Here is a 16255-nt window from a genome sequence, read left to right as displayed (position 1 = left end):
ACGGGAGAGAAGAGATAAAAAGGTTTTCATTCAATTAAATTAATTCAAAAAGTTAAAGGGTAAATTAGTAAATGTAAACTTAAGTAATTGCATAATCTCAGTTGAATCAAACACCTAATAAGTTATGTTGTATTCCCCATAATCTTGGTTATATGATTACCTGATAATCGCATAACCAAGGTTATAGATGATGACTTGAACCAAACACACTCTGGATGTCTGAGTTACTTCACAGGTTTTAGTGTATAATTTGTCTAAGTTTCCATGGGTGCATTTGTAATTATGTAATGAAGCAAGATTGTCAATAATTTTGCAAGTGTTGAATCTTCAAAAGAAACCTGGATAATATGTAAATAGGATTTCTACTTTTCTGTATTGGGAGAGTTTCTTTTTTGTTGGCTTGTGGATCTTTGCCTTGTGGCATGATAAGCAGTTTTCTAGGACTAACTGAGCAGCGACTATGGTTTTTTTGATGAAATGCATGATCTTACTGTAATTCTCATTGCATCCTGTTGCATATTGACCATTTGCGAAAAGAATTTTTCCCATATTTTTTCTTTCGGAAACAGCAAAGAATAAATAGATTTGATCATTTATCCTATAAAGTATAATTTAACTCCTTACATTGCTGTCCCATGATTTTAAACTGAATTGTGACGGTCATCTTATTTAATCTTATGAGGGTTATACCAATAAGCTACTGTCTAAGATTGGAACATCATTGAGAACTAATAAATACCATACTCTATTAACAGTCAGTTCCAAACCCTATCTGATTCAGCTCGAAGTATGGATTTTCTTGTTATGTTTTCTCAGCCAATATGTATTCAAAAGTAATTACCATTTACCAATGCCCAAACTACTTCAGTCATGGCTAGTCAATGAAATCCACCAAATATATTTCATTCCAATAAGTGATGGCACAAATGCAGTTTTAGCTTAAATTACATTGATAAATGAAGTACAGATGAAACAGTTCCATCTCTTGATGGAAATTATAGCATTTGCCAAACTTTGCCACAAAAGCTACAGTTTCCATCAAGCAGAGTAGCAAGACAAGAACTCACGAGAAACGCAAGAAATGTACAAACACCAACCTACACTTCTTAAAACCTACTACTTATCATTCTCTAGGATCTTCACTCCAACTGATTCCATCTTTTCACATGCAATTCCCACAGTCGGCACAGGGCAGTCCACCGGAGCTACTGGCCTCCGTGATCGGAGCGCAGACCACACGAACACAGTAAAGAACGCTAGCATTGCGCCACAAGCGGCAGCGAACACCATTGCGATCAACGCTTCCCAAGGATACGATCTTATCGGATGAACCGGAGCGCTCTCGTTGGATCGCGCCAGGAATGAATTGGGATCCAGGGGCTCGGAATGCATCAGAAATGGAGCTCCATGCTTCTGTGTGAAATTCCACGAATAGATGCTGCTGCCCTGTGAAGAATGGCTGCTCCAGGAGCTGAGAACCACCAACGCCGCCTCCCGCCACAACAGGTACGACAAATCCATCGAGTAAGAAATGGAAAAGTTTATCGGCTTTGATTCCTTCTCGAGGCTCAGTCTCACTTCGATTCTCTTCGATTCGCCGTCGTAATCTATCCAAGACTTGAACTTCCTTCCGTTGTCGAGATCGAGCACCAAATTGTTGCCTGAAAGATTGCTGCTTTCCACGTCAATTTCAATTAGGGTTTCCGTTAGGTTAGTGATTTTATCTGCTTTTGCCGTCTCGAACCTCACAGCTACGAGACTGGTGGAAACCCTAGACCAATGGCCGTTCACCGGTTCCAGCTGAACACCACTCGGAGAGAGGAAGAAGGCCAGACCTCCGCCATGGCCGGGGGAAAGAGCGAACGAGAAGGAAGAAGAGAACCCGGGGCTGGTCCCGAAGAACCTAACCGGCTCCCGGTAGGCCACGCGTCCTGTGCTGGCTTTCGCTGGACGCGTGAGCCTCACCGCCGAGTCGCTCAGCTCCGCGTCGCCGTAGAGGGCGAACTCAGAGCCCAAGGTTCGATTTTTATCCGATCCGACGTAGGAGAAAAAGAAAGGTTTGCCTTTGTTTTGATCTGCCACCGACGAGGAAGCGATGACAAGAGGGAGGAGGAGGACCGCAAGGGCGAAGGCGGACGCGGAGGAGGTCGCCATTCGAAGATGATCTGAGGGCGCGTTGGAGAAATTACCTGGAAAGCTCACGGTTTGCTTGTTCCATGGAAGGGTAGTTTCAGCATAAGCCGTCTCGTAGGCTTCGGCGAAAAAGCGGCGCTGCGTTGGTTGGAAGGGAAGAAGATGAAGGAAAGAGAAAGGGGGGAAGTGCAGAAGGTAAAGGGAGAGGAATTAATGGCGAGAAAAAAAAAAATGCCAGTGTGCTTTGCTTTACTAGCTCCCTGATCCCTTCTTCCCTCCTCCTTTTTTTAACTTCGGTAGATGAACAATTATAGAAAAATTAATTAAATGTAAATGGTGAACTTTCCTCCAGCAAGGAAAATCACGAGAAGGAAAATTTCATCTGCCACACCCAATTTTTTTTTTTTTTTGATATTCTCATTTGTACCCTTATCGTTAGGTTTGTCATTTTGCCCCTCCATGGCTCCATCGTCCACAATAATAAGAAGGAATGCCTGTTTCAGTGACCTGCATTGCCTTAGGCACAATGGGCAGTAACGATAAGCTTTCATTGATGCCGCTCTGTGACCCAATTGCCTCAGTTTTCTTCACCACCCACTCCGCCATTTAGAGCATGAGCATCTCAGGCCGCGACGCGCGTGCTTCCTTCACAGAGCTCTCGACGACGAACTTCTCGTCACAGATCGGGAGCGGGTCATTGCTTGCTAGTGTGTGTGGCTGTCGTCTTGGCACATTGCGCAAATTCTCGTGTATTAACCACTGAGCCATGTTCTGGGGACGGGGTCGCCTTGGCACATGAACCCTGATGCGGTTGCTTGTAGCGCAATGACTCCCTGGACCAATCAACGCCCCTTCTCAGTCTCACCCATAACAACGCCCTAAAATCCTTTGACGTCTCTATCATGATTTGCATGCATCGCCACATTATTGTTGAACGTTGGCCGTGGGTGCGGTCCCCCACCCAAAGAAAGCAATACAAGGAGCACAATAGAAAATATAGAACTGCAGGATGCACATTATTAAATCATATCATCTCCTGCGAAGGATAAACTTGTTATTTGATTTCATATATATATGTGATTGGAATACAATGGACAAGGCTTCAAAATTTATAAAGATATTTTGACTTAAAACTCTAGAATAGTAAAGGCAGTATCAATTTGTTTTTCTCCATCAAAAATGAAATTAAAAGAAACGGAAAAAAGAGTAGAAAGGAGCAGTTGGTGGTCGTTGAGATTATGATGATCTCTTCAGTGGGATTCATCGCTTTAATACCTTCTCCATGATTGGCTCGAGCTTCATCATGGCTCGGTTGAACAAAATAACAGTCGGAACATTACGAGTAGGTTTGCAAAGCAACAATCATGGCTCGTGCTGGATACAAAAGTTTTATTTTTTTCTTGTAATCTATTTTTCGGAGGATGGATTAAATATAAATGTGATTTAAAGCTCTATGGATTTTCGTTTGTTATCGTCGTTAATTAACAAGATGTTTTTACTTTTTCCTGCTTTCTCTTTCTGCCTTCAATTACAAAAGATGAGTCAAGACGATCTATAGAGAAACCTGTTTCACCATGACAGTTAGGATCGGTGCCACCATAAGAACATTTACAGGAACATCAAGTTCAATATGTTAATGCCCTAATCCACTAGCTGAATTTAAGTGAACTTCATATGCATTTTTTTTTTAAAAAAAACTTGTTTATTGTCTATTTTTAAGAAGAAGAAGAAAAAAATTAAGGAAGCACCTACTATAGCTTCCTAGTTTCACTAATTCCTTCTACCTGTTCATCACAAATTTAATCTTGGCTTTGCTGTCTCTGCTTGCTGTCCCTGCCAAAAGCAAAAGGATGAAAGAAAGCAAACAAAATCCAGAGTGTGAGTGTGGGCCATCCTCAAAAGTTAATGTGTCCCATGTGTAGTCACCTTTCTTGCCACATTGATTGCATTAAAAACATAGAACAAAATATTTCACCATTTAAAATTTATTTGCCTTTTGAAAAAGTTCTTACTCTTCAAATATTTTACATCTTAGACATTTTCCCTTTCTTGCTACTAAAACTATTGAATTAATTAACACACTATGATATGATAATTTTATATTTTAATGAAATGATACTGCAATTTTGATATTCTAATGGGGAAAAACAATAAGAGATTTTTTATATTCTAATGGAGCAATTTTGATCACTGTAAGTGCGTGGATGATATTTTAGAAGGCATGCAGATAGATTAAGATTTATTAAAATTTCAATCTGATTTTTTTAGATATTTTTTTTCATTTGTTTACTTATTTGGGTGTATAGGTACAACTTATACCTATTCAAAAGTTAATCTTCAACAATAACAACAATAATTAAACTTTATCTTTACTAATATATTTGAGTCATAACTCAACATAACAGGTTTAATTACGATTTTGTAAAACTTTCTTTTAAGTTTTAGAGATATTTTATGATTACATAAAACATACAACACTCTTCTCCATTTTATCTATTTTGCTTGTATTCTATGTAAAACATCTTTCTCAATCCTTCAATCGTTTTGTAAAAAATGATCCTAAATATTTAAAGTTCTCAGTTCTAGATAACTCGTCATCTCCTATCTTTACAATTGTCTCATTACATTTAATATTTCTAACTTAAATTTAATATATTGTCTTTATTCTACTAAGTCTAAATTTTTTTCCTTTTAGTATTTTCCACCAAGATTCTAGTTTAACATTTACTCCTTTACATATTTCATCTATCAAAATAATATAATTCGCAAACAACTTGAACCACAATAATGTGTCCTCATGATATTTATTATATTTTTTGTTTATTTTTTTACCATGTAGAAATAAAATATGTTTTCTTAGAGCTAGTGTGAATAGGGATGGTAATGGGGTGGGTTGAAACCCAACACGTAATATACCCACCCCGGCGGGGTTTAGACCCACCTAAACGGGTCTCAAGACAGATCCAGAGCGAGTCATGGGTTTAATTACACCAGCCTCGTATAATATATTTTTTTATTAATTAATAAAAATTAATAATTAATTTTTAATTGAATCAAAATTGATAGATTTTAATTTATGATAATATTTTTTTTGTTATAAAAAATTATTAATATAAATATTGAAAATAAATTTAATGTTTAATGAATTTTTAAAATTCTTTATCTTGTATTTAAAAAAAAAATATGGTGGGTTTAGCGGGTCTAACCCGAATTCGCCTTGCCAAGTTCGCGGGGCGGGGTGGGGCGGGTGCAAAGGGAGGCGGGGTGAGTCCCGTGTTTGGCCAAACCCATCACAACCTGAACCAGTTGTCATCCCTAAGTGTGAAGAAGACAATAATAACAACCAAATTTTTTCTCATTATATGGGGTTGGCTATATGAATCCTTTTACGCCATTAAACTTTATCCCCTACTATATCATTATCTATACTTAAATAAAATATATTTTATTTTATTATTATTAACCAAGTCTTTTTTATCTTCCTCTTCCTTGTTTGATGTGTGTTTTTGTCATAGTTTTATATTCTCTAACTAGAGTATTTATTGATAATCCAAGTATATGCTCGTGCATCTTAAATGTATTTTTTTTTTTAATTTTTCCTCAATAGATGCAACTCTGACTTTTCTTTAATGTTTATTTCGTGTTCATCCTTGTATGCCCACACATCCAATTTAACATTCTCATCTCTACAACTCTTTCTGCTTATGTGTTCGAATTATAGCTTAACATTTATCTCCATATAATATAACAGATATAATTATAGTTTTATATAATTTTCCTAATTTTAGAGATACTTTATGATTATATAAAATATTAAATATTTTTTCCTATTTCAATCATTCTATTTATATTAGCTAGTGGGAGCTAGTGGGAGGAAGAACATAAAAAAAATGGAGCTCAACAAACCAAAGTTACTCGTTTGAAAATATAATGGACTTTTATAAAATTGTTAACTAAGAGTATTACAATAAGTTGAATAGAAAAGTCCAACACTTTAAAAAATAAAGAAGGAATTAATGGACTTTTGAAGAAACCATTATTAGGTCTTCATTAATTGAAGTTTTTTTATTGAGATTTAAGATATGAAAAAGGAGGAAGATCTATCCTCATCCATCTCGATTCAAACTGTTCAAATAATTCAAACTCATAAAAAATCAAAAGCTAAATGTCTTATTTCGCTCTCAGGGTGCTTTTTTTTTTTTTTTTTTCTTTTTGTCCCTATTCGGCCTTTTGCAAAGCCGTGATGGTTTTGTTTTTTTTTTTCAAAAAAAAAAATTAGCTTGTACTGACAACCCGTGACAATTCTTTCGTTGGCGTGGAAGAAAAACACTAGATTAAAAAAGTTAAGTTTAAATTTTTAACGGATGAACTTAAAGATTCTTCTTGGACTGTTCGCTACGATTGCTTTTCAACTTATTTTAGTGGTCATTATAAAATTTTTATAGAGTTAGTTGATGTAAATTAAATATTTAATATCAATTAAAAAAATTAAAAAGCAAAATATTATTTTGTCCTAATGATCCTCCTGAATAAATAATAATTTTGAGAGTTTAGTAGAAGGGTCATACCAACATGTGAGTAGCACAATATCATATGTTTATCTTAATCATAAATGATAGCTCAAAATGTAGGAAAGACCAACGACAACTCTTATGTATTTAATTTGAAGGTAGCACATGAGCTCCTTGTGGTTGTCGTAGAGAATGTTATGCAAATTTTCCCATACGCTTTTGGCCTTAATTTGTCATTAAATGTCTTAAATATGGAATTTCATATGATCTCTTGTAGAGTATGCCTTGTAGTCTCCAAGACGTAGCATAGATAGTGAATACAAGATATTTTTAACTTAATGAGCAAGGATTGATTCCTAGAAACGAATGACATGTGGTTATTCTATCATGCATTTAACATTTATGTATCTATATTTATCTCCCTTTATATTCGTAGAACCGACATTAAAAGAGCCGCTAATACCTTAAATTTTTTAAATGAAAAATGTTTTACATTGGTCTACTTTTATTCTTATGCATTTTTCAATTTTCAAAAGGGCAGTTAGGCTTTTAAATGAGAGAATGCAAATTCTACGAACAGCACCTTGCAAACATCATTAACGAGAGTATATATATATATAATGTCATGTAATAATTAATATATGATTTGGAAAATGATATATATATAAAACATTTTCCATATCATATATTAATTTATTAATGATTTACATGACATAATATCATTTTTATCATGTACTATAGAATTAAACATAAAAATGAATTTGAAGGAAAAGAAGCCACCTTGCCTTGCGTACAGAGATCATAGATTTCATGCAAATTTTACTGCATCAATATCTTTTGCTCTTCTTTCCACTATCGTGCTCCCTTTAGTCAATTTCTTGATTTCCCTTTGTCACCCTCACAGCGACGAAAACCTGAGAAAATATCTTCTAATAAATTTAGCAACGATAAAATTAGGAGCTCAGGCTTGGTATAAATTGCGATTGCAATTTGAACCATTGTAATAGGCACCAAAATGTCACCCTGACATTCCTTATCAATTCACTTCACCTACAGGATTCAAACTACAGATCAATGTTGACTATAAGACAAATGAAACAATAATCGGAAAACAGCAAAACGCAGACCAAAGTTTTAACTTATTTTTGTGATTTACTGTTTAATGGCCTTCCTCTCTCTAAGAGATTTGAGGGCCTTCTCGCGGAGCTCAATCTCAAGCTGCTTCTCTTTGGACTCAGTTTCAAATGCACTGTGGGACAAATAAGGCCCTCCTTTTCTCATAGCAGCTGTATCATTGAGATCCTTATCAGGTTCGGAAGGGGGAGTTACAGTATCCGCTATTATCATTTTATACTTCTCCACATGTCGTTCAAGTCTTTTGCGGTGCTTCTCTTCGTGCCTTCGCCTCTTTTCCTCCTTGCGCAATCTTCTCTCATCGTTCCTTCGTCTCTTGGTTTCCTTCTTGTCTTCAATATCAGAATCAGATTCATAATCAGAATCTGAATCTCTTCTATGTTTATCAAACTTCTTGTGCTTTCTCTTTCCTGAACTCCTATAGCATTAGGAGAAAGCATCAAGCTTTGTCGATCACGACTGGAATGTTTTCCACCCGCACTCCTCTTCCAGGACCATATTCTCTACCATCTAGAGACTGTGACACTTGTGATTCATTTCTTCTAGAAATATCCACATCACTGCCAGCCAAAATATATGATTGTCAGATATGCATGTATCAAAATGGACAATAGAGCTAGCTACACTTCAAAAGAAGCCCGTGTGCGCACAAAGAAAAAAAACTTTGGTTGGAAATAAAGTTCAAATATTCCAAAAAGTATTTCAAAAAAAAAAAATCCCCTGAACAGAGTTAACAAAAATATCATGTTCCAAAAAAGTTCACTACAAGAAATCAAGAATCATATATATTAAACACAGTTTCAACCCTAATTAGCCTCATTGCACCCATCACACGATCAAACTTCTAATTGTTCCTTCTATATCCACCCACTAACAAATGTTTTCCCAAAGAAGAAATTCTGACTCCAAAACTATAAGCCTAGTTTCCTTGGTCTTGACATAAAGCCTTGGTTGAGATAATATTTTCCATTTGATCGATGGAAAACCCTTACAGAATAAGCCTTGACATGAAAAGTAACTTTTATCAAAGACTCTTCACAACCTTGTTTTAACTTATGAAGTCTTTGGATGAGAAATGCTATCTGGCCCATTATTTGTTAATGCTAAATGAATATAACTATTTAGGTATAATGAATTGAAACCGGAATCAATAAAAAGCAAATGACATTGATAACAGAAGAATGTAAGAGTAAGCTATTGAAAGATGTAAAAGGATCACCTATTATGTTCATTTTCCTTTTTCGATTTCACATTTGTCGGATGGCTTTGGATGTCTGCACAATGAACCAATTGATAACATGTAAGTAGAACATTCTAGATTGAGTTAATTAGCAGAAAAGTTATTTCTTTTTCAACTCTGATTTAGAACTTTACCTTTCTTAGATGGTGAATCAACGTTGTGAAAACCATCCTCGCTGAGAATTAGCATGGCCATGAAAAGACAACACGAGATTGAGCAATTATTTTGCAAAAACATAAAAAAGAATTAACTTTACCTGAGAAAACCAGAATGTTCCTTTTCATTATTTATTCCTATGACATCCTGAGGTATTTGTTTCTCAAATTGTTTGGTAGTAGTATCTTCAGACAACCTGCAAAACAAATTATATAATAAGCTTTAGCATAAATTGACATCAGGCCAAATGCAATGCACATACCTATTTCTTCTTGGGCTTGTTCTCCTTGAATTACTAGGTGAGGCTGACAGCCCTGAAGAATTCTCAGACAACACGCTATGATCCTTGTCATGGATGTCAATTTGACCTCTAGAATCTCGACCAGAAGACCTAGAACAGCCTGACAATTTGGGCGGAGAGTGGCCTGAGATATTGTGCATGGTATGTTCATCCATCACTTTGTGTGTAGCACCATGAGTCAATGACCGTCTCTCCCAGACCCTACAAGAGAAATAAATTAATAAATAAAGTAAGACAAATGCAGTGTACATACTTAACATTTTCATTCACATGAAGACAATAAATTAATGGAAAGATAAAAGGGGTTTTGAAGGACCTATCAAATGCATAGCCATCCTCGTGTCTTCTAGAGTTGACACCAATATTTCTGCTATCAGTTTCCCTACTTGAACCTCTAAGAGTCCTATTAGGACTGTGACTGTAGCAATTGATCAACGTATCAGACAGGATAACAAAAATTAAAGCACAAATACTTACCAACTAATCATGACCTTTTCCTCGTTTGAGATGGTTGTGAATCAGCACCATAACCCCTAGATAGTCTTCCTTGACGTTGAGGAGAAGCATCTGGAGATGATGTCCTAGGTGACAAGGATCTATGCTGCTGAGGAGAAAAGGACCTTCGTCTAACAGGAGACATGTGACGCATTGGAGAAGATGATCTTCTATGGTAAGGAGAAGGTGATCTTCTACAGAATGAAGGAGAAGGCGATACTCTGCAATGAGAGGGAGGTGATCTCCTATGATGTGCCAGAGAAGGTGAACTCCTATGTGTTGGTAAAGGTGACCTCTTGTGGGGTATCGGAGAAGGTGGCCTCCATTGATGTCCAGGAAAAGGTGATCTCCTGTGACTTTCAGGTGAAGGTGAGTCTCTGTGACGCTTAGAAGGTGAGTCCCAGCGACGTTCAGCAGAAGGTGATTTCCTGCGATTTGGAATGGGAGATCTATGATGTGAAGTAGGAGACCTATGGCACAATAATAATGGAGATCGCCTTCCAAAAGGTGATTTTCGACGTCTATGCAATGGAGATCTACGCCTTGTGGTTGAAGGCAACCTTCGTTTAGCATAAGGAGATTTGTGTCTCGGAGGCGATGTATTATTCCTAGGTGAATATCTACGGTGAGGAGAAATAGATCTTCTCGTTGGAGACTTATATCTCCTTTCAGATGAAATTAAATGCCTCAATGGCGAATGATACCGCCTACTAGGAGAAACCGAATGGCTATGTGACTGGGAAGATACAGATGCACTCCTTGACCATCCTTCCCTGTTAAAGCAGCATGTGAGCTAGTTGAGCTTTAGCATAAAAAGCAGCATGGATAAGACCTCAAATTCAGAGAAAGAATCATGATGGACACATGAATGAATGAAGTGTTCTGAAGTTTCTGTTAGTTAACATCTCGTATATCCTCTCTTTACTATCTACTAGCAAAGAAAAACCAGTGGAGAACCTAACTTCCTCAGTTATTCACCGTCATTATGTCAAATAGATTTAAAGATATAATAAATATTGCAAAAAATAAAGGATAAAATTTCATAAGAATTTGCTGAATTTAATCTAAATAATTTGCACACATTAATGAATATCATAACCAGATACTTTCAGTAAAAAGGAAACATCTATAGGATCCAAAAAAGAAGGTACTTTGAACTCCCACATTTAGAAGCTGATTTGCTGAATGATAGGCATGATGAAGAAGTCCTTCTGAATAAAGACAGCATGATTATGTAGTTAAGATTAAGAAACCAAACCCAACATATAAAAAAAAGAGAGCTCTGAATCAAACAAACAAAACAATATTACCGAATAGGAGAAGAATAATCATGCAAGAGTGGTCATAGGTAGAGCCTAAAGAAAATAAGAAGAAAAAACATTTAGCTTACATCTTATCAAGCTCACAATACCAAAGATCTATATTTTCCCTTGAATACTATTTGTATTTAGAATATATTAACTAGAACTATCCCATTAAAGTTTATAAGAACAAACAAATACTAGACCAAACTTTACCTCATGGGATCAGTAGTAAAAAGCATATGCTACAATCAATGGTTGCAAATCCCTCCAGGCTAAAGAAAGATCTATTAGAAATTCAGACATATAGAATCAAATAAAAGAAATAGGAAATGACTGCAGCATAGTTCTATTGGTGAAAAGACGAATGGACAGTAGTAGCAAAAGGTAAAGTGATAAAAAAATAAACCAGAATCAAGAATGCACTTTACACTCACAGCAGACAACAAATAATGTAAATAACCAGCTCAAGAAAACTATTGCAAAAACCAAATAAGAAAATATTAACAGAAATCAAAATGTAGTATTCCTATTTACTACAATAAAATGAAATAAAATGCAAATCAATCCTTGAAAAAAAAAAACAAATTATTTGTTCAATATATACAATCTAGCAACCAGCTCACTATAAAAAACATGCACACATATATTTAGACAGCATTGCCTCTGTTGAAGTAGGATAAAAATGTCATCCCAAAATGATTAGTCATATTTAGGGGGGGGGGGGGGGGGGGACACCTCTTAGTATTCAGACACCATGGATCATCAGATTTGTCCACGTGGACTATGAACATCAAGAATCCTACCTTCAGCACGCCCCTCACCCCCATCAGACTTGAAGGCATGGTTATACACACCTTATGTGCTTATCTGCCTCATCATTGCACATCAACAAATAATTATATTTAAATTAAGTAATATCTTGAATCTTATGATAATTATAATTAGTTTTAACTAAGTGACATTCCACTACCAACCATGTCATTAACACCAGTTCGTGTTACAGTGATTTTACTAGAAATGGTCCAAATCATAGATCAAAATCAGCTGAGTTAGATCAGGACTGGTCCAATCCCATATTACTTGATTTCTCACATTTCATCAGAATTCAACATAAGAGTGCAGCAAAAATGAAAAATGCTAATGTTATCGATATCAAAAACCAAACAGAAGTTTGTCACTCTTCCTACCACCCTCATTATCTCAAGTACCAAAAAAATGCATGCTCACCCACATTATTCCCACATTCAAAGAAAAAAAATATGGTCACAACACCATGCGCTCAAGAAAAAAAAAAATCCAGTCCACTCCACCAAAAATTATATGTTTTAGACCTACTATTTTAAAAACCACTTTTGTCTCCTAATATCAAATGTTGCTTTTGTCTCCAAACTTGCAAACAAGAGATCCATACAAGTAAACAAAATTCCCACACATCAATTCATTGTTCTCAACAGACCATTGCCATGCCCATCTTGACAACATAAAATTCCCTCCTCTAGGTCTCTCCATTATGATGAAATCATATTCCTTAAAATGTCCTGAGGTAAACATCATGACAACATAAAATTCCCTCCTCTAGGTCTCTCCATTATGATGAGATCATATTCCTTAAAATATCCTGAGGTAAACGATTGACTGCAATTATCACCTTCAAGAACCCTTGAAGCTTTTTTAAATTTGTTGTTGAAAACAAACACACTTTCCAAGAGGGAAGCATTGTTCTATTCATTGTCATGTAATGGTGTCGTGCAATCTTAAATGTATCATAAACAAATAGTGTCATTTTGGTCAATATAAAGCTACTAAGATTTATTAAACTAAATTGTATGACAAAAAGTTATTAAAGATTTTCAAAATTAGTTTACTTTGTCACCAGGACAATTCATATCATATATATATATATATATATATATATATATATATATATATATATATATATATATATATATATATATATATATATATATATATATATATATATATATATATATATATATGTATATGTATATGGTGCATGTCATGTCACTTTCAAGTTGTCTCTATTATTCGTGTTTTAGATTGAGTAGGATCGTGTGTGTTATCAAACCATGTCTAATATTGTCATCGCCTAATCAAGACTCGACAATTTTCTAATCCTTGCATCATACCATGTTGTTAGAAACACACCAAGGATCAAGTACCACAAGCAAGAATAGCTAGTGTTTGCTGGGATGTAGAGACAAAATGAAATCTCCTAAAGTTTTTTTTTTTTGAAAGAGCAGAATGTATCTATTTTAGAGGATAAAGAGAAGATTATTTCAAATGAACTTGCTCTATTCCATTTTTTGTGGGCGTATTACATATATGTAGTCATTTTTACAAGGTCCCTTGGAGTGATTTTGTTGGTTTCTGCAGAAAGGGATCAAGTTTCAAGGGAATCCAGACAGAAATCCCTTGATCGCTTGAAGTGAAATGGGCAGAGGAGGGTCCTTCCACACTGTGGAATACTCAAGTTTGTACACATCTCCTTTCTCTCCCTTCCTTCAATGAATCCACTCCATTCTTTCTCTCTGATTCCTTTCTTTCCTTTCAAAACGAATAAGCAGGCCTTAATAAATAACCCCAAACCCTTGGCTAAAAGTGGCCTATCTTAGCTAAGTTTAATGCATATTCAAGGTATTTAGGTGTATTTTCTTTTTTTTAAAAAAAAAATCAAGGTTCATAAGCTTCAGTAATCGTAGAATACTAAAATGTTGATGTTTTCAGTTTTCACTTTGCATACTTCTAAACTAGTAAAGCATGCAACTTATAGAAAGAATGCATGCTCACTGAAAAAAAACTGATCATTTAAATGATTCCACTGTTATTTTAGTTTCCAAACAAGTAGCATTTTGCATGTGCAGAAACTTGCAGAAGAACTATAGTGGTCATAAATATGCACATTGTACTGACCACTGTTTTACTCCTGGACTTTTCACTATCTCTTTATCTTTCTCCTTCTCTGATTGAATTCTTGAATCCCTTGACTGTGACTGTCTTGAACTTGGGTCAGAAAGAACATTTGCAGATCTTGAATGACCAGCTTCTATGTCCTACAGTAGTTTGAGGTAAAGATATATAAACTGAACCCAAAAAATTGCACAAGCTAGCTGAATGGCTTAGATAATAGATAGACAACCATGAGTCAAAATAAAATTTTCTATGGTATTCAGAAAATATTAAAATCAAAATTGTCAAAATACCATCCTCTTCTGTTTCTCTTGCTCGGTTTCTCTTCCTTCCTTATCCTTTCTCTTCTGAATTTCTTGAGTGATCAGATCATTCTCAAGCTACAACAACAATATCTATAAGAATTGACATGGAGAAGACAAAAGCTTAGTGACACGAGGTATAAAACTGAAATGAAACCTTTCTTTTTCTCATTTCTTCTTGTTTTGCATCCAAGAATTGCTGAGGGACACCGCTTGAGTTATTCTGAGCACTAAGGAGAAGTCCCCAAAGCTCCTTCATGAACTTCCCAGTATTCTTTTCTAGAAATCCTGTAAGCTGGATCTGAATCTGTTTCCCATCCACTGCCTGCATAACAAGTAAGAATAAGATGCTTAACAACACAAACTAAGTGCAGTAGTTGCACCCAAAAATAAAATTATATAAAATAAAAATGGCGGAAGCAACATGCCTTGACATCCAGAAGTTCATAGACAAAGTTAATGAGAACTTCGTCCTCAAATCCAAGAAGCTCTGTAGCCCTAGTAGCAATCCAAGGCCTGATAACATCCATCTTCACCTTCGTCATATCCACCTAAACATGAAGTTGGCCTAAGGTTCCATTTTGTTTAAGGAAGAAACAAAAATACAAAATTTCCATCGCTGGTGATAGCATACAAAGGTTCATCCAGGAATCTCCGGATCCAAAAACAAGATTCACTAAAAAACCAAAATCGCCGTCTCAATTCGATCTACTAATTGAAATGATGAGACCACTCACCGGGTGCTCTAGCTCCGGCGGGAACTTATGGGACTTGAGAAGCTTCGCCTGCTTGTTGGAGAAGCGGGTGTCCTGCTCCGCCGATGTGCCCTGAGGAAACGACGGCGAGTTATTAAACCCCTAATCAAATCCCAACATTTGCATGGAAGTAGAAACCAACAAGGGAGATGGATTGGCTTACTCGGAAGAAGCCACCTGGCATCCTCCTCTTCCTCTAGGTCTTCGAAGCGGAGGAACGGAGAAGCAGAGCGATCAGCAGAACAGAAAAGTGAACCCTTGAAATCGGAAGACTGCAAATCGAGAACTCGAAGGTTTCTTTAGACAAAACGAGCAAATGACCCGAGCGGCCGAGCCCAACAAAACGAGCAGTCGATAACTCATGTTTATTTTGCCACCAGACCAGTGGGTCATCCGAGTTGATATATGGTGAGCGTTGTCATAATGAAATCACCTTGGGACAGTTGGGAAATAAATCTTTTATCCCCGTATTACATCATGTTCATCACATGCTCGCTCGGATGTTGCGATTTACCTCCCTCGTAATGGCCTTGGGTTGGATACGACAGGGACGCTGGAGGCAAGCGTTTCACCTTTTACCATCAATATTTATTTTTTTTATTTTTAAAAATTAAAAATATATCGTTGTTTGAACTAAAATATTGGTTTAATTTTTATATTCCATGATACCGCTCTATTTCAAAATTCCTACGCAACAATTTGCTTCATCTTCAGTCATCTTTCTTGCACTGCTAGCGTCGACCCGGTGGATCGAGATCGTGTGTGTAGTCAGGATTTTCAATAAAGAGAGTCTGGTTAAAATATCATCGATGGTCAAACTATCGGTGAATAAATTTACTAATGCATATTAGTCTCGAAAAGATCTCCACTGATGTTGATGAAGTCATTGTGACCAAGTGGGGCTAAATTGTCCTTTATATTAATCAGGTCGCTAGTCTTCGAAGAAGGCGTGAGCTATCCTCGATATTGACCGAATAGCCGAGAGAGATCTGAATC

The 16255-nt window shown here is 36.1% G+C and overlaps 2 protein-coding genes across 2 annotated transcripts; both read right to left on the bottom strand.

Annotated features, from left to right (window-relative positions):
* Nucleotides 1-1116: 1116 nt before the first annotated feature.
* LOC122010581 (L-type lectin-domain containing receptor kinase VIII.1-like) lies at nucleotides 1117-2739 on the bottom strand. The gene is made up of 2 exons (XM_042567102.1): nucleotides 2641-2739; nucleotides 1117-2271 (listed from the first exon to the last, which is right to left on the bottom strand). Exons 1-2 carry the CDS (start codon nucleotides 2737-2739, stop codon nucleotides 1117-1119), a joined length of 1254 nt encoding a protein of 417 aa, XP_042423036.1.
* A 4909-nt stretch (nucleotides 2740-7648) lies between these two features.
* LOC122010580 (serine/arginine repetitive matrix protein 1-like) lies at nucleotides 7649-15590 on the bottom strand. Its single transcript, XM_042567100.1, is given in 16 exon segments — nucleotides 7649-8209; nucleotides 8211-8338; nucleotides 8998-9052; nucleotides 9153-9193; nucleotides 9275-9370; nucleotides 9437-9676; nucleotides 9792-9893; nucleotides 9967-10743; nucleotides 11122-11273; nucleotides 11495-11546; nucleotides 14206-14345; nucleotides 14496-14582; nucleotides 14662-14829; nucleotides 14933-15055; nucleotides 15242-15331; nucleotides 15423-15590. Coding segments are annotated over 16 exon segments (2685 nt in total). The 5' UTR covers nucleotides 15444-15590; the 3' UTR covers nucleotides 7649-7796.
* Between the last annotated feature and the right edge of the window lie 665 nt (nucleotides 15591-16255).

This window comes from Zingiber officinale, chromosome 8A (assembly GCF_018446385.1).
Source record: "Zingiber officinale cultivar Zhangliang chromosome 8A, Zo_v1.1, whole genome shotgun sequence".
Lineage (NCBI taxonomy): Eukaryota > Viridiplantae > Streptophyta > Magnoliopsida > Zingiberales > Zingiberaceae > Zingiber > Zingiber officinale.
The sequence above is the reverse complement of the archived record's forward strand: the minus strand, read 5'-3'. Positions and strand labels throughout refer to the sequence as shown.